The sequence below is a fragment of the Hipposideros armiger genome, unplaced genomic scaffold (genome assembly GCF_001890085.2).
Source record: "Hipposideros armiger isolate ML-2016 unplaced genomic scaffold, ASM189008v1 scaffold_86, whole genome shotgun sequence".
In the NCBI taxonomy this organism is placed as follows: domain Eukaryota; kingdom Metazoa; phylum Chordata; class Mammalia; order Chiroptera; family Hipposideridae; genus Hipposideros; species Hipposideros armiger.
In genome coordinates, this window is record NW_017731436.1 from 1,054,632 (window position 1) to 1,073,948 (window position 19,317).

The window sequence follows — 19,317 nt, forward strand, 5'->3', positions numbered from 1 at the left end:
TATAGAAATAAGTGGACATTATAGGAAGATTTGTTCTGAGATTAGGTCTGAGAGCATTAAATGAAAAGTAAATATTACTGGCCATAGCCCCGAGGCAACAGGAGGACAAGTATTAATTTATCAGTCATTTGCTTTATGGGGATGATCTGAAGATGTAAGTCAGCGGGAAAAACAACTGCATGCGGCACTGAAGATCACCAAGACCTTAGTGACATGCATTTGTGACAAAGACCAGGTAAAACAATGGTGAGGGGACACCTAACTGAGGGATCAAATTATAGATCCACATGAGGATACTGGAAAGGTCCTGACTTCTTGTAATGGCAAGTGAACAGTGGAACAAACGTATGCTACAGAAAATATCACACATGTAGAAAAATATTACAAAATCTATCTCACAAGCAAAAAGTTTCGGAAATAACTACTTGAAAAAGGTTCCTCCTTAGCGTCACATATAAAATAGACAGACTTACTAATTACACATTAGAATCACTATACCACACTTTACATGTACAGGTAATGCCCACAATTTCCTTAGTTCCAAATTACAAAACTAGAGATTACAAATATGATGTATTGCCTTTCACCTTAAATAAAAATAAAATATTTGTATTATTGACACCTGAAAGGGGAAAGAAAACACAGCATAAATCTACAAAAGATCCAACAGCAAATTCAGATGTGATAACAAATATAGTTTCACAGTACCTACAGTATCAAATCAGCCAATTTAGAGACCTGAAATATTTAATAAAAGTAACACTAAAAATACTTGATATTACAGCCATACAGAATACCAATATCAGCCATACAGAATACCAATATATCTTTCCCCAAAACTACTGTACAATTATCTTAATTGTGCACAACATACATAAAGAAAAATATATTTGTATACTTCATATAGAAACTTTCTACACAAATAAAGCCAATTGAGAGAAAAGTACTGCACTAACATCCATTCTAACAAGCCAATTTTCATGGTACAGGGGCGGGGGAGGAGTCCCCCCCTCCCCCAGGGGAAGGTACACCAGCTGATCTAGGGTTTGTCCCTCGCTCAGTGACTATTGCTTCTACATACTCACCATAAAACCTGGAAACTTTGCTCTCTAAAAAAAACATTACTGAAATGTTATTGAGTCAATCAGCATCTTAATTTATCTGTGAGTTACAAAAACAGAAAGAAAATACCAATAGGGCATTTTTTTTAAGAGTTTCATAAGAAAATTTATATTATGAGCAAACAAATCCTCTTGGAAAGTAGGCAAGGTAAAGATTAAGGAAGAAAGTAAGCCATTTTGTGACATGTATACAAATAGAACAATTCAGAAAATTTAAACTATTGATGAATATATTGACACTTCTTAAAATAGATCAACTTAAAAAGCGCCATCCCAGAGCAGAACTCTTTGGTCAGTTTTCTGGAACAACCACACTTCACTTCCTCCCTAATTAGGCTACAGGGTTAGCTGAATGTTCACTTCCCATTCCAATGCAGAGCCATGAAAAGAAGCATAGCCTAGTGAGTGACACCAAAGTTCCAATGGCTAGAAGAAAGCAGTACACTGCAAACTATGCGGTAGCTACCCAGAAAATCTGTATCATATACAACAAAATGTCCAACCTGTATGACAGTATCATCACCAGCCAATGACAAACAAAGTTGGCCTTCTCTTAAAACACGAAATATCTGGTAGAAGAAAAGTGGAATTCATTGTCCACCTGATTCCCAGGAATGAATTTAAATTCCTAAAACCATGAGCCAATTTCCAAATATTCAGCAAATGTTCCACTTATCAATAGTGTTTACATATACTCACTCACACACTCACTCACTCACTCACTCACTCACTCACTCACCAAAGCTGTGAATTATCTGCTAAAGAAAAAAGCTTACAACATAAAACACAGAATCCATCACCTTTTTCATTCCTTTAAAAACCACGTAACTACACAATAAATACTTCATTATGACTGAAAACATACAATAAATTTCACCCACCTTCCACCATAGAAATAAAAGCTGTAAAAATTAGAGTTCCAAAAACATGTGCATCAAATTCACAAAAAGATACTGGGCCTCCTGTAGCCATCACTTACCTTCTTCTCTAAGGCTACATATAAGTTGGAAAAGGGCATGGCATGCATGCACAATGTCATGTGTAACATTCATTACAAATGCTTGTTTGCAAATGTTTAGGAGTAATATAATAAATCTTACTTAATGTGAACATATTTAATATCGTGGTTAGCCTAAACTCCCATCTTAAATAAAATTTCTTAATAGAGATTAAGCAATAACAATTCTTCAAATAAAAATATTTTAACAAGAAAATATAAAATTGTGCACAGATGTATTCTTTCAGTTTATAAGGAAAACCTCATTTAAATTAGTTGCCTATTAAAAAGGCAAATTAAGCACAGATGAACTATTTATGGGCATCAACATGATACCCTATAATACAGCCACTACTCTATTCAATATGTATCTCAACCACCATACAGTATTCACTGGTGGAAATACTTATAAGCTGCTTTTTCCAATTTTAAACTAAAATACTTTCTTTTGGGTGAAAAAGGATTGGATGATTTCTCGTTACATCAAGACCCAGAAAAAATTCAAACTACCACCAGATGGTTTCTCTCATTTACATCCATTGCTGAGTGGGAATTCCTCTATGTTTGACTCATATAGACACCTTCGGTTTGTATCACTACCAGAAAGCACCAGGCTAAACAGAGTGCAACTGTGCTACAGAAACACCTTTCTGCAACAAAACCCATCAGCCAAATAAAATCTTCCAACTGCACTCAGAGGCACACCTACAAATGAACTGAATTTATCCAAGACTACATAGTTCCTAAGAATGCAGCCCTAAAAAAAAATAAATCACAAATATATCTGCGATCTAAAAACTTCTCTCCTAAAGCCTTAATATAACGTAGAACAAAACAATAGCTCTTTTTTAGTCTTTAACTCATTACATTTCCAAATCAGCACATTAATGTCTTACTGGTAAACTTGATGGTCTTTCTTGTTGTATCAAGTTCAAGTCTTCATGGTTAGGTTTTCCAGGAGCCAGAGGAGGTTGAGACCTAGTTCCATAGCCTTCCTGAGAAAGGTCCTAAACAAATACAAACACAAAGCACTTCATAAATACCTCAATGAGTTATAAGCTTCTTCAGTAACCAAAACGAAGTGAAGGCTTATCACAAACTATCGACTCATGTGACATTTAAGCAGACATATAAAATATATTATAGCTATCGTTTTAAAAATACTTTACCAAAAGCAAAAACAAAGACAAAAAAGTAGTGAAACATCAAGAGCAAAAACATACATATAATTAGTAACTAAACTTATTATGGGACCATACAAACCAAAGACTGTATTTGAGTTTAGCAGGAAAAGATGAAGAAGGAGGTAAGCTATAACCAAACCCCTTGTACATTCCCCCCCCCCCCAAAATGTCTTTTAAACCAAAGCAAACCAAAAGCTTGTTTTATTGTTTAATTCTGATTTGGACTGAACTGCCTTTAATATTAAGTTGAAAATGTTAAAATAATTAATGAAAACTTTATTATCAACTGACTTTTAATATGCCCTCTCAGTAACCCACAAAACAACATAATTATTAAGTTCACAGTATCCTGGGGTTTCTACAAAACCAATAAACACTACGTATAGAATTCCATATGTTCACGTGGCATAGTTTCCAGAGAACCACAATAAAGAATAAAACAGCAGTGGGGAACAAAACACACCCCAAAAACCTGCTGAGGTACCAGAAACTTATCATTAACATGGCCTTTCTGGCATCCTGTCGAACACTTTTCCAGGATGTATTCTGCGTGGTTTCAGTATTGTGCTGAAATAGTGTTATACAAACCAAATACCACACTACAGCAACTTACTATATACCAGGTCTCTAGCTGTTTAACTATGTACGCTTAGCTCCTAACCGACCTAGCGCCATTTACACCCGAAGTCACACAGCAGGACAGAATGTGAAATACTTATTACAGCATGTCTTAATTGGCACTCAAAGTTGAAGAACAGGTTTCTGATTGGAGAGGGAAAAAGAATGGAAAATATCACTTAAAAATAAAATTCTCTCCCTTTCACTGTCACTTTAAAGAAGTGTTAGAATTAAAGAAACATGATATACAAGTTCTACTCCTGCTAAATCCTCAATATTACTTTGAGAATCAATGTTTACTTTAAAAAATAACATTTATTAGTTGAAACCATATAAAAAGCTTCTGCTGTCCCACCCCTTTCTCACACAGTATACACTTAAAATTGCACGGCTTCTTAGGCCAAGAAACTGGACCACTAGCTAGTACTACAAAGTAACCAGCTGTACAGGCTGGATCTAACCGGCCCAGCGCTGGAGCAACCTGCCTTTGACAGACAGGCGCTAGCTAAGTCAAGAGCTCAGCAACAAGCCTATATTCCCAGGCAACTCTTCCCATTAAATAAATCCACACACACACACACACACATCATTTAGTCAAGATACACAACCTCTGCAGTACTGTATAACGCCCAGTCAGTAGTATACTTTTGTTAGAGATTTAAATCCCAGTTGTCCAGGTTTTTATCTTAAAAGAGGTGAGGTCTCAGTGAGCACATTCAGTGCTTCAAAGGGCAGCTCTTCAATCTGGTTGCCAGTGGAGGGTAACCATTAGGCTGTGGGGGACAAAAGCCAGGGCTGGAAGATTACTACCACTCTCCGCCCCCTCCCCCACACCAACTTTCTTCCGGATCCCAGACTTCCACTTGTCACACGGGCTTCCCGCTGGGTGCCCTGCAGGGTCTTTTAGATTAACAGCAAGGATTTCAAATCAAGTAGGGCACAAGGCCTCCATTCAGGGGCCTTCACCCGGTTACAAACCCCCCCACAAAGGTGCAGGGCAGCCTCACAATAGGCAAACAAATGAGCAGAGCCGCCCGCTCCTCAAACACGGGCTTGTGCGCGAGCACAGCTTATGGGCAGGCGGTGCTCAGGTGCTGTTTTTAGTAAACTTCAGTTAAGAAACAGGAACAGGCTCACATGCCCTGTGTTTATTATTAGCCTCTTACATTTCCTTTTATTTTCTCTTTGTAGCTAAAGGAACTGATTTTTAAGAGCTGAAAAAGCCCATCACAACTGTAGTGAATACACATGTCAATTTGGGTGCCGTCCCCTCTAACATAAGTGACACTGGACTAATGGACTACGCAGGTCCTCAGAAAATTTCACACTATGACTTTACATTTCACTTTTTAAGGCTTTAAAGGTTCAAAATAAGTAGATTCCACCAACGTCTCAAACACTATACTATTCCTAACCACAAGAGGCTTTCAATTATTAAATACAGTTGAAAACAAAACCAAAATAAAATTTAGAGAGAATCGTTGAAAATGGGACTTGTTCTTCCTCAATTTATGTGTGAACATGAGGATTAATTTAACTGAGAGAACATCCAGAAAAAGTACCAAGTTTTAACCCAAAACAATCATCATCTCTATATTACTTACACTGGGACTATAAAGTCTTCGCTTGGCAGCTTTAATAAAGATATAAAAGTTATCTCTCATAACAAACCTGAGCTCTTCCCCTTCAGAGCTATATTAACTTTCTAGTATGTACTTATATTCACCTCAAGAAGAGTAAAGCAGGAATAAGAAATTTAATTGACAATACGAGGGCAACGTCAGCATCAGAAATATGGTCAATATGACCTTTTATAAACAAACAGCTAAGCGCAGCTTTACATTTCTAAAACATCCCGGCCATCTTTGGTTATTTACAAGTTTTAAGTAGTGAAGACGAGCTTGTACACCGGTTCACACACACACACTATTACTGCATTCATCTGCCATGCTCGCACATACACAAAGCCACGCCTGTTTCAAAGAATGTCATATTGTGATAACAAGGGAACCCCTGCTTTTCCAAAGTTCACTTTATGACACTTCACTTTTCAAAAGACCAACATTTGTACCTGTTTTTGATAACCAAAACAAATCTGAAGAGGATTTTCACTTTCACACACACACAAAACAAAACAAAAAAAGTGAAAATAACGTTCAGTGTTTGTTTTGCAGCGAGGCACTAGAGGCTGCACACACCCCACCCCAGCAAGGAGAGTGGCCCCACCAAGCTCCTGGGCCGGAGCCACACTCAGCATCTCAGCATCATCCCCCAGAGCTTGAACGGTGTCTGTGAGCATCTGTGCTTCATCTTCAGCAAGATGTGTCCTAAGGTGATGACTTCTTTGCTTTACACTATTTCAGCTCAGGAGAGGTTCTCGAGGAAAACTCTGCTTTCGGAGAGAGGAGCACGCCGGTACTGCAATGCCGGGGAACCACACAGGGGAATGTGTTTACCCCTTCAAGGTTTTCTATCAGTATTAATTTTCTTCATCTCACCCACAAACTTGTAACCATGGATGGATTCTGGTTTTAACCTTCTTTACATTATGAGTCAAAGGTAAAAAGGGAGCCTCCCACACAAACACCAAAAGTGTGAAAGAAGCTTGGGGTAGAGGTGTGTACAAGTTTGTTTCAGAAGTTTGCACTTGGGTGTTTCTTTTCACAAATGTCCTGGACATTTACTGACTGCCACGTAAGGTCCACTCCCTTTGCTGGGTACTTAACATCTGACAGGGTGAAGTATGGCCGCAAAGGAAACCCTGGTGTCCTACTTACATGGCAAGGAAGCGCACTAAGATCAGAGCTGCCGCACAGCTGTAAAGGCCAAGGCAAGAATGCTTCTGTTTTCTCTCATAATAAAATGTATTCAGTACTAATGGCAACACGAGACTTTGGAGAAAATATAGAATAAAATGTCAAGGACACTTTTTAAAAATTAAAAAGGGAAAATATTTCCATGGCACGAATTTGAAAGATACAGTGAGCTAAACAATGAAAAGGAAGATTGCCGTGTCTGTCCCAGGGTCCCCTCCTCAAAGGTCACTGCTAACAACTGTTCGATGCATCGAAGTAGAGATACGAATTTAAATCCTCTTTCCTTTAAACACAACTGGGACATATTTTCTGTACATGGCATATTTCTAGTCCCTTAACAATATATTGCAGCACTCATTCTATATCTGCACCAAATATCTGCTTTATTCTTTTTTTTGTGCTACAGGTATTGCATTATTTGTCAGTGCTGTGACTGATTTAGCCAGTCCCCTAGTGATGGACACTTAGGTTGTCCCCAGCCTTCCCCTACTTCATATCGCACTGTTAACAGACATCCTTGTGTGTACATCTTCATGTGAAATATTTCTGTAGCATAAAATCTCCACAAGTGGAATTTCTGCCAAAGGGTTGGTACATTTAAAATTTTGATAGAAACTGGCACAGTGCTCTTAGAGGAAGTGTCAATTTACACTCACAGTAAATCATTTTGGAACAGAACAAAGTGTTACTAAAGGTGTTTACCTTAGCATTACAATACGCCTAACCACATTATAAAAAGCGGCAAGGCCAAAGCAGGGAAGAGGTGGCAGGATTGATAGATAGTAGCCAAAAATCAGAAACAAAAACACGAAAACCCAAGAATTTAGACAGGTGGCAGCGGCACTAAGAGGGCAGGGACTAAGCCCCGGAGCCACCGTCTTCACCGTCAGTCCTGCAGAGCTTCAGATCTGAAACAAAAAGCTCCAGGCAGCCCCGGGCGTCTGGATCGGGAATACGTGGTGATTCTCGTTATTTAAGAAAGGTTTTTCCAGTAATTACACGGAGCACAGAAGTGCCAGGAAGAGGAAGATGCCACTTGCTGCTGCCGCAACAATCCAGCCTGAGGTGCTGAGGACCTGAGCAGCCTTAGGACAACACCCCGCAATACTAAGGTCAGGATCATTTCTTGCTCCTTTTTGCTCCCTGCTTTGGAAACGACTATCATCAATTCCAACCACTAACAGGGAGCAGAAACGGTACTGCCGAGCAAGGCGTGTGGCAGAGGAGGAGGATGGATCTCGTCACAGAGGACACACCTGATGGTGGCACAGGGTTGCCACGGTCACAGGAAATCAGCACTCACTCAAGAAACTTGGCATGCTATTATCCGCTCCATTTTCGCGTGTAGTTAAATAAGTTTAAAATATCCTTTCCAAAGGAAAGCAATACAAATCTATAATATCCACTTCAAGAATGGCACAATCACTGCCCTTGCTTCGTCGGAAATGCCCTCATGGAAACATCATTGACAAGGACAGTGGCAGGCAGGGCTCTGTGGCGGTGCTGTGCACGGCCCCTCTACACAACAGTGCTGGCCGGGACAGTCCCTAGTACCGTCTTGCTTTATACCCTGAGGAGTAACTCAACTTGCACAGCTAGTGCCTGAGCATTGTGCTAGGATGTCAGCGTGATGAACCAACCACCTTCCCTTCCGCCCTAACTGTACGTCAGAGACAACTGGACTGTCCACACTATTACATAATAAGGATTTAATGTAATTTTAACTTTTTAAAGAAATTATTTTAGGCTTCCAAATATCTTCCTAAATTTCCCTTTCACAAATTATGAACCTTAAGTATTTTATATGTAGGATACTTCCAAAACATTCAATTATAATATTATGAATCACAAATATTAAAATAAAAAACTCCCACGAATTTGAATACAAGGCCACGCTCCCTGACACTCATTATCAAATCCTTATTTAAAGTCCAGAGTCTGATGGACAGCCAGGCCTCCTGCCTCCGCTGGCTCCTCCCTCTGCCTGCCCCTTAAAAGCTGGTGTCCATCCCTCAGATCTTCAAAGACTGCACACTGACCCCAGGTGGTGATGATTCCCAAATCTCTGCTGTGGGTCCCATATACTGTTAACTACATGTTGAAAATCTCCATCTGTAGGTAGAGCCCCATGCACTCACCATGACCAGAAATGACTCTCCTCATGGTCCTCCTCAAACTTGATCTCTGTCACCGTTCACACACAGCGGACGCTTTAGCAAACCCCAATCACTGTCCAGTCCATCCCCTTCCCCTTCCCGTGCCAGCACCTTTACTTGGGCCCCTTTCCACCACAGCCTCTTGCCCACGGTGCCCCAGAGCAGACTTACTAAAGTACGAGTGGTCACGTGTGCTACCGCCTGGACCAGCCTCCTCCTGTGCCTACAGGATGGAGTCCACAGCCCTTGGGCTGGTACAGACGAGCTCGCCAAACTTCCTCCAGCTGCTGCACCGGCTCCACCTTGGCGTTCCCGGGGGCCTAAGCAAATCCTCACCTTTACCCCTCAGCTTCCCACGGGCCCCACAGGACACATGTCTGCACATGCAGCTCTCTCGGACTCAGCTGTGGTCCCAAGTGGATGTCCTTCCTTCTGCGTCTGGAAAGCATCTGGCTGTCCTCAAAATCCTGCTAGACATGAGCTCCGCCATCACACTAAACAACCACCTCACACCGACTCCAGATCGACTCCTCTTAAAGAATTTACAAGGCTGCATTTTAAGTACTTGTTTGTGTATCTCCTGAACTAGATTCTTACTTCCTCTTGGTTTCCTGGTGCCAAGTACTGACAGGTACTCAGTAAAAGCCTAGTGAACGACTGCCGGAGTGGCTTCGAGGAGCTCACACTTAGAATTAGACACAGCAACACAAAAATAAATGTATGAGGACAAACACATAAAACTGAACAAAACTTGGGCTCGTGTCCAAGAATATTTATCATGTTAACAGCTACACTGCCTGGTAGCAATGTGCTACAAAACACATTTTGCTGTTTGTTACTGGCAGTCTTAAGGCAAAAAGATGACTGCAAAGGAATGCAGTAGAAAAATAAACTGGAAATTAAGAGGGAGGGGAAAGACTACGCGAGCATCAGTAGTGCGATCAAAAAAAGAGAAAAATCAAGACATTCTACTCCTCCTCACGAACACACCAGCGATGAAATATTCCTGCCCAAACGAACTGATAATAAGCTTGATAAAGCCTGTGTATCTAACTACCAATTTATAGGAAATGAAAAGGACCAAGGGACACATTAAACCATAGAGAATCAATTCGCAAATCCCAAACTGTGGGGATCTCTACCAGACAAGTGACCTAGTTTCTTCAACAGATAAGTTGAAATGGAAAAAAGAAAAGGAGAGAGGGACAGACGGAGACACAGGAAAATCCTAGCAACAAAAAGGTATAAACCAATTGTAAGACAGGCTTTATCTGGATCTTGATTCAAACTACCCCATAATGTAAATTAAACAGAAATATTTCTTCCACTTGAGACTACCAGTGAGCACTGAATAACTATATGAAAAAACTGTATTTTAAATGGGATAACTGTATTATGTTTATGTTTCTTTTTCAAGCCCTGTAGCTTTTAGAGATATACAAAAATATTTCCAGATCAAGTGATACAATGTCTGGATTTACTTCAAAATAGTATTGAGGGTGGGAGGTGGGGCGAAGGAGTGTAGGTGCAACTTGTGTCCATATAACTATTGACAGCTGAGTGGTGGGGCCGCGGGGATCCCCTCTACTTGTGTTTATGCTTGAAATGTTTCATTTGAACAAAAAAGGAGTTAATGGTATGAAAGACAAACTCAGGAACCCACTGAGGCTGAGGTGCTGACTCCGGCTTTCACCTCAAAGGCCACCTCCTCTCCCCCAAGAAAATTCATGAAGCATTGAACATTTATTCTTTCATATTTTCTTAACCTTCCCCCGTTTTATCTTTAACATGTTTGCTTACTGTTTAATTAACCTTGCCAGTTTCATTTTTCCCCTGTATCCCCCAGGTAAAACCTGTCCTTCCTGTGGACTCAGTGATCCTTTCTCAGTCGCCTCTCTTGATCAAGGTGTCCTGATCACAGCTCCTGGCCTGAATCTAAGCTGCTTAGCCTGAGCTTGGACCTGCCTCTTAAAGGCCCAGCTTCCTATTTCACTGACTCCAGGAAGCCTTTTCCTGACACAGATCTCCCCAAAGACCATGAACCTTTAAGTCAAACAAACTCAAGCTCAAATTCCAACTTCAAGACTATTCACTAGCTGTGCAACCTTGAACAAATTTTCTGAGTTCAGTTTCCTACTTGAAACCATATTGGATTGCGCTCACCTGGGAAGGTACAATATTTGTATGCCCTCCATTTCCTCCCCATGAAGGTGTACCTGAGGCACACGGTGCTCAAAGAATGGGGTTGATGGGGGTTTATCTATCATGATTAGCTTCTGTTCAGGAAAATGGTAAATCACTTTAATTCTTCTTAGTCCATATCAGTTCTTTCCCCTGCACCTTCCTTTATCCAAAAGTATTTTAGATATTTAAAATTCACATGGCCCAACCTCAATGGAATTTTACTGATTCCACAGGCAGATTTTAAGCTTATATTTAAAAAGCCATATTCTAATATACCATGCATACCGATGAGTTCAAATGCTGGAGTCATAATGTTATTTTCTATCAATTTAAAGGAATAATAATTTCCAGATTTTTAAAAACAATTCTAAAAAAAGGACAAGCTTGCACAAGCTACTTGATGATATTCTCTCACTAATGAGTCTCTTTACTATTGAAAGCAGATTCCTCACTATATTGTAGTTTGCCATCAACATGAATGTCACTATGGCACAGGACTTACGAGGAGACATGAGGCTGCAGCAGCATGGACGTGTGAAGCAAAGATGAACAGAGAGGACTGGAGAACAGAGAGGCTGCCCCACCATGAGAGCAGCTGTCGCCACTACGCTAAGCAAGTTAGGGCCACTACTCTGGCACTCAAGATTTACAAAAGCTTTCTTTCTATTTGGTTTTCTTTCAGTTTTCACAAAAACTTCTTCCTAAACTATCAGGGGGCGCAGAGTGGGAAAGGAAGCCAGCCACAGGGTTGCCTAAAATCACATATCCTGAAATATCAAAGAGAAATATGGAAGTACTCAAAAAACTAAGGGCTAATGTAAGTAAGGTTTTTAATAGATTATTTTAATAAACTCACAAACTTAAATGAGCCACATAAATGTTCAGCTGTGCTTTTTGTAATATACACACATAGAGAGATAGAAAAAAAAAATTCCAGCTCTGTAACTTATTACCTAAAGAATCACTTTCCTCATCCATAAAACCAAGACATAGGGACTTACCTTCCCAATTTGTATTAATGATTAAAGGAGAGACTACGTTTAAACAATAGCACTGTCTGGAACATGTAACTGTTCGAGAAGTATCACCTATCGTTATTTATATATTTAATACTTACGATGAGAATAAAAATTGTCATTGAACCACTGGGACTTGAGCTTGTGGCCGTGATAATGGTGATGACGACAGCAGCAGCTACCAATTATCCAGCATTTACCATTTGACAGGCACGCTCTTAAGTGAACAAAGTCTTTTTGTCTAGACATCAACCCCATGGAATAAGTACTATTTTACAGATGAAGAAACTGAGGCACAGAGCTTGAATAACCTGCCTAATGTCACTCAGTTGGCAAGTGGTGGCGCTGGGATGGGAACCAATATATTCTTTCTCCAGAGTCTATGCATTTAACTACCTTCCCACTCGGCCTCCCACTGGACAAGAACTCACCTCTGGACTCTAGCCCATAACTGATGAATTTTGACCTGAGGCTGGGGTCCAGGAATCTAAATTTTTAATATACTTCCCAGATTTGCTTGTAAAGCTTGAGAACTGTTGACTAAAGACATTTGTGTTAAAGTTTGATAATTAAGAAATTGCTCCATGTGGGGTTTTAGGTATGATGCCATTACCTAGCATCTTCAGTGTGGAATTTGACTGTCTCATTAACAAGGTCTAGCTCACCAGGCCTCTATGGTTGTAACATAGGCACCTGAGTCTATCTAGCCCACTGAGGTCAGCAATGGCCCTCTGTCTTAGTGCGGTTGCGGAAACAGCTCTGACATAAGTGGCTGGCATCTCACATCTGAGAGCTGACTCTTACTGCCAAAATCCAAACCCCTTCCTCCCCAGACCAGGGAGTCGACCAATGCAGGCACGTGAGCCAGAGCCCTGGACTCTGGGACTAAAACTCAAATTTAGGGCCCAAATTCTTAACCTGGACGAAAGGGATTCGAAAACTCCCCTGAAATTAAAGCAAATTTTGTGCAATGTGTATTTTTCTGGGAAGAGGATCTTTAGTTTTTACCAAATTCTCAAGGACCCCAAAACAGCTAATGGTCAAGAACTAACAGGGATAACAATATCAAAAATGGGATTCACCAGAATTGAGAGAATAATAATTTCATAAAGATTTAAAAACCAGATTAGCTACAAATAACTGCATTCAATATTATAATCTTTATCTAAATCACTGAAATAAGAATATAAATAGTAAAACATTTCCAAATCAGTTAGTATCCAACCCATATCTGTATGAATCAGATGCCTAAGTAAGTCATTCTAGTGTCAAAAGCTACCTAGACAGGACAGCTCGCATTACTGTATACATACTTTCATTAAAGAAATAGCATGAGGGACACAAGTGGCATGACAGCAACCTGTTGAAACATAATTTATGAAACCCAAATGCTGTAGAAACAGGTAGACAGTTTGTTTTTGCCAATGAGAGTGAAGTAAAGTGCCAGAAAGATTTTGCCTCAAGCCTATCCTACCAACACATCCCTAAAGCTGTACGGGGAATCACTTTTTAAAAGTGGCGAACTTCCCACTTTTGCCTTTGGAGTGAAAGCTAAAAGAACCAAAAGGGGGGGAATAAAGGAAAAAAAGAAAGGTGGCTAGATTAAACATAGTAGCAGTAAAAACATAACAAAAGACAAGGGAAGCTAGCCAGCTATAGAAGATTTTGTTGTTTTGAACTGTATCAACAATGCTTTAAAAATCCAAGAAGCAAAAAGGATCTGTTGATTTTTTTATTATGAGCAGGTGGCTTTAATAACTTTCAAAAGAGGTTCAAATGATCATCTAATCTATGAAATTGATTCTCTCATTCCCCATTCCAGCCTTCATTTTCAGAGTATGAGGGAAAAACTATACTTAAAAGAAGTTAGCATCCAATCACTATCATCTTTGCTAATCTTCAAGGGAAGTAAGACAGGTGATAGGCCACCCCATTCAGGTTATGCCTCAGGATTAGTACTAATAAGTGAGGTAATATCCATGGACCACACTAGAGTGAGAGAACGGAAAGCACTGGTTAACATTCCTGCACCCCAGTGGCTCCCAACTTTGGAATGCATGGGAATTGCCTGTAGAGTTAAATGCAGGTTCTCAGGTTCCCCCGCAGAGAACAGTTTCTGAGTAAGAGAACTTACCAGTGCTAACGCTCCAGGTGATTCTTTACCCACTGGCCTCCCCTTTCCCTACATCTCCATCTCTACCCTGCCTTTACCTCCCAAGGCTAATGCAGAAACACAAATCCATTTCTATCCCCAAAACTCCAGCACTTTGAGGAAAATCAGCCAGGAAACTGAGGCTGGTTCTGTTATCCTTCCAGGAAAAAAAAGGTGTTCATTGCCCACACTAGCAAATTCTATAAGTAATACTATGTTTCAAACATCTGCAGATAATCTTCGAGAATACACTATACATAGAGCTTGTTACTCTAAGAATTTTTAAAATCAAAGATTTGATGAAAGGAACTTTTATGTGGCATATAAAGTTATGTTTTACTTTATCTTCCATACTTGAACAAACTAAAACGAGCATTTAAAGGCAAATGAAGGCAGTTGAGAGTAGCAAAAAAGCAGGGGGGAGAAAAATTCCCAATCTCCCTTGTGTTAGAATTTAAATATCAAGGAAGGAGGACTGTATGAAATAGTATAATGAACCACGATGATACTTTTTTTTTTTTTTAAGATTTTTATTGGGGAATTGGGGGGATGGGAACAGTGCTAGGGAATTGGAAGGGGAATAGACAAGTTGCTGTCCTTTTGTTCTTCAGTCTAGTTGTGGAGGACGTTGCTTCACTGGCCCAAGCTGGCACCATCATTGCGCTCTTCCCAGGCGAGGCAGATCAGTCGCCGGCTTCTGGACAGCCGCTCACTGCGGCTGCTGGCCGCTCACGCTGGCTGCTGGCTGCTGGCTACACACGGTAGCCCATGGCAACCCACTGCCACAGGGGCTGCAGCCTACGCCATCGCCGGTGACTCACAGCAGCCCAGCTCCAGGTTGAGCTGTTGTTCAGCATCTTAGCTGTAGAGGGCAGTGTCACTGGCCCTCATATGTGGGATCCGATCCGGGGCCCTCTGGCGTCTCAAGCCAGTTCTTAACCATCGCGCCACTCGGCCAGCCCTCGATGATACTTTTAATTGCATGTTCTATTCTATCCTCAACTTCATTCCTCCATTCCAGTGGGGTTGGGGGGGTGGGGATGGGGTAGGGGGAATCCACAGATCCGGAAGGAAAGGAAGTGGAAGGGGCACAAGGACAGCATGGGCAGGCGCGCCCCCCGCTCCACACAACACCCCCTCCCACACAGGGAGAGGCTGAGACTGGGCAGCCAAGAGCAGATCAAGTCCCAAGTGCACCCACACGTCAGACATCTGGTCCAAGTCCGTGCTCCATCTCTAGGGATGGAGGTGAAGGAGTGGGGCAAGAAGGAGGAAGAGGAAAAAGCTTTGGAAGCTCACATACTATTACAGCTGTGTTAGAAACACAAGGCAGGGTGTGGAGCTTAGCTAATTTTAAAACTAAATCCTGATCTTAATGTGTTTGAAGTTTTTCTTCAGTTTTCAATAAAACATATCTTAATTTAAGATTTTCCTCTTCTGTGACCCACTGACTTCATCTTCCGCGTATTTCTAAACATGCCCGATGCCCTGCTGAGCAGATGCCTAACAGCGTCTGAGCCGCCCGGCCCCAGGCCTGGACTACTCACACACTCCAGGCTGCCAGGGCCTTCCAGGCCACCCTTCTCAGGAGGAACCTCCCATCACCCTCTTAAAGGAAATTAAGTGTTAAAAATATTGCTAGTATTATATAATTCCTCACTTTCATTTTGTTTTCCTTTGAAATAGAAAATTTTTTTAAAAAATATTTTAAACATGAAAATGAATGGCATTATCAAATTATAACCCAATGCAGTTAGATTCCCAATTATAATCCAAAACATAATAACAGTAAATGCTGAACATTTTCCATCACACAGTCAAAAATGATTTATTGGTGGAAGAGATCTGTACCAATTCTGAGGATTTTTCTCGTGCTTTTCTCCACTTCTATGAAACAAAAGCAAAGGCCAGGCAGACACAGTTGCAACGGACTAGATCACCCTGATTTCTACAGCAACTGAAAACAATGGCAAAACACTCATGTCAAATGACCTTCTAACATTCTCAAAATGTTTTTCTTCATTCTTCAGTAGTTTTTCTATTTACTTATTTAAGAAGCTTTCTGGAATAACAAGAAGCAAAACATACACACAAACACACACACACACAGACACACAAAAAACTGACCATTCTATATGAACTGAAACTGTTAAAGCAGCAAATTAGTGCTAAGCTTTTAATATACTACTACTCTGTCTCCCAAGGGAGGACAAAAGCAGCAGAGAGGAAGGTTGCCACTTTCTCAGACCCGGCCTCCTGCCCTCTGCCAGCCCCAGCCAGGAGCCCACCATCCAGGCCATTTGCCGATCCTGCAGACAGACCCTAGCACCACCTCAGAGCTCCCAGGAGCGGGCTCCAACCCACGTCCTAGACGCCTTTAAGTGGTTACTCAAGAAAACAAGCAGAAATCAGTGCAGGAGTGGGCCCTGCTCAGACCTGAAAGTAAGTTAAAAGTTCTCTCCTTAGATGCTCACAAGCTCTTTAAACTTGAAAGGAAATTCCCTCTAGCAATGGTTCAAAGCCTCAGACAACGGCAAATAGGGTTAGCAAGAAGAAAGGAGGAGATTCAAAATTCAAATATAACCCAAGGCTTCGCTAGTAATCTCCTTTAAAACAAAGAATAATTTTTATCAATCTGCGTTCCAAAAGTGTTTATTATCAAGTTAATTAACAGACTACAGCGTTGGTATCTGAATGCTAAGCAATTAATGGCAACGGACTATAAATGCCCTTGTCTTTGCTCTTATAACAAATCTTATAAAACAAATGATGAGCACGTCAGTGATTTAACACAGGCCTTCTACGGTTAATTTTCCCCAAAAGCTGCAGAATAAGGAGCGGCTTATAAATTAACGTTCTGTCACAGAAATAAGAAGGAACATAGATGAGGATAATCAAATAACAATAGCAATTGAGAAATGTGTATACCACAATGGACCAACACCAGCGTTCTTAATGTGACTTCTGAACTCCTTCAGTGACTTATTTGGGTGTGGCAAGTTAGCAAAAAAGTATTTTACCTTTATTCTCCAATGCGGTCTCCGTTTCAAATGATGCCCATTTTCCAAATACTACTTTGTTTACTGTATCTTCTTTTAAAATTGCTGGCCACAAAGATGTCTAAATAAAGCAGTCTTTTTAAAAATATACATTAGATGCTTGTATCTACCAACTCATATGTTGACATAGACATCGACTTGGTTCAACTACCGAGTGATCCCAGTGGCCTGCCAAACTAACACTATTCTCTGTTAAAAAAAAAAAATTATTAAACAATAACCTTTCATTTCATTTTCAATCACTGAGGAAAAGCAATGTAAGTCACCAATTCCAAGGGTAATTAATATGTTCTTTCTACATGCTCTTGACTATTTAACCAATCTTATAATCTAGTTCAGTGTCATTGAGGGAAGGGCATTACCTCTACTTTCACTAACAAAGAGTTGGTCCTACCCCAGGTCATTTCTTTTTCTCTCGCCAGCGAACTCTTACTCATCCTTCAAGACCTCCTCCGAGACACTTTTACCAACACCCAGTAGCAGCTCACAAACGACCTCTCCCACTGTCCTGTCATTATCTGCCTGCGGTGACCCTTCTGGTTCGACTGGGAGCTCCTTCTGGTTAGACTCAAAGTCTTATTAATCCCTGGGTTCCAGCAGGTAAAACTCCGGAGCCCAAAGGGGTTCAATAAGTGGTTTCTGTTTCTCTTTTGCTTTTCCTAACTGTTCTATCGTTTGCAATTTTTCCAGTAAACCTAAGGTTAAGAGAATAAAAAGATAGTTATACCTTGAGAAGTAGGCATTCATAATACCTAATATTTCTTTCAGAATCTGAGATAATTCTATCAGCTGGAAGAACAACCGTACCTAAAAAGGCAAAATTCTCTTGCCGCTTTACACTATGGCTTTTTAAAAATCCATCCTCATATGTCTTTCTTTCCTCTTTAAATAAATTGGGACTTACGTGAATGGAGTTACCTCCTACAAATCTTCTCTAAGGAAAGAAAGATTTTTCTGGCTATGAAAACAAGTGTAGTTTCAAGCCATAAAATTCCTGCCAACTGTCACTGTCCTGGAAAGGGAGCTGAATCAGCACCGGCCACTGTCAGTGGGAAGGGTATTAACAGACAGTCGGGTTTCCACACCGGCAACCCCTCCAGGTCACTGGATTCTAGATCACCGACCTTCACACCTAACAGCTGCATCCGTTAGGAGGCAGTGGGTGCAAGGTCCTGGAGAAACGTGAGCCACAACGGAACACAGGATCTCTTCCTTCTCCAGCATCTCCCCAGAACCGAAATTCGAGGTAGAAGGAAAGGTGAGGGGTCTGTAGGTACAAGGAGCGAGAGTGGGAGGTAATGAGTTTGCTAAGAGGGGACAGCGAACCTGGGGACAAACCTGCATGTCATGACCCAGAATGATGAAATGGAAGGCAAGTGGAAACTAAAACAAAACAAAAAAATAAAAACATTCGGCACTAAAGGTTTACCCTATGTACAAAAATATTAAATATTTGGTAAAACAGTTTGAGGATGTGAGCTAGGAAGCAAAAACACTCTAAAATGGAAGCAACTTCTTCAAATAGCTGTTCTTTGCTTTAAAGTCTTAAAAAATTAATATGTGCTTTTCTAAAGAAGAAAATGTTGGGCTGTTGAGTATACAAACTGCTTGGTGAACGGGCAGTGAGCTTTCCTGAGGCGCTATGACAGGAAGAACAAGCCAGGCCTATTCGTACACTGTAGTTCTCTTTCTGTCCCCGAAAATAAGAAGCACAGAAGAGAAACGCATGGTACTGAAGCAACAATAAGAATTTCTGAGACTTAAGGAGTCAAGTCAACAGTCAACCAAAAAATTATAAATGTCCAACTGTGTATTTCTTCCTTGATGAAATCAAGTTTCTGTCATCTAGTTAATCAATGACCACAGATTCTACATCTAATTCAAAATTCTGTCATGTTTCTTTAACATTGTTGGGGCTCAAAAAACAATTATATAAGGCCACCCGAGTGGCTCATTGATTAAGAGTTGGCTTGGGACACCAGCTCTGAGCAGCAGGGTCGCCAGTTCGGATCCA

The 19,317-nt window shown here is 40.7% G+C and overlaps 1 protein-coding gene across 1 annotated transcript in view; it reads right to left on the minus strand.

Moving 5' to 3' along the window:
- Nucleotides 1–19,317, minus strand: part of ARID1B (AT-rich interaction domain 1B) — a 425,191-nt gene that overhangs the window by 246,979 nt on the left and 158,895 nt on the right. Inside the window, exon 5 of the mRNA XM_019644160.1 lies at nt 3,015–3,125. Within this exon, the coding sequence (XP_019499705.1) occupies nt 3,015–3,125 (111 nt within the window). The remainder of the gene's footprint in view (nt 1–3,014; nt 3,126–19,317) is intronic.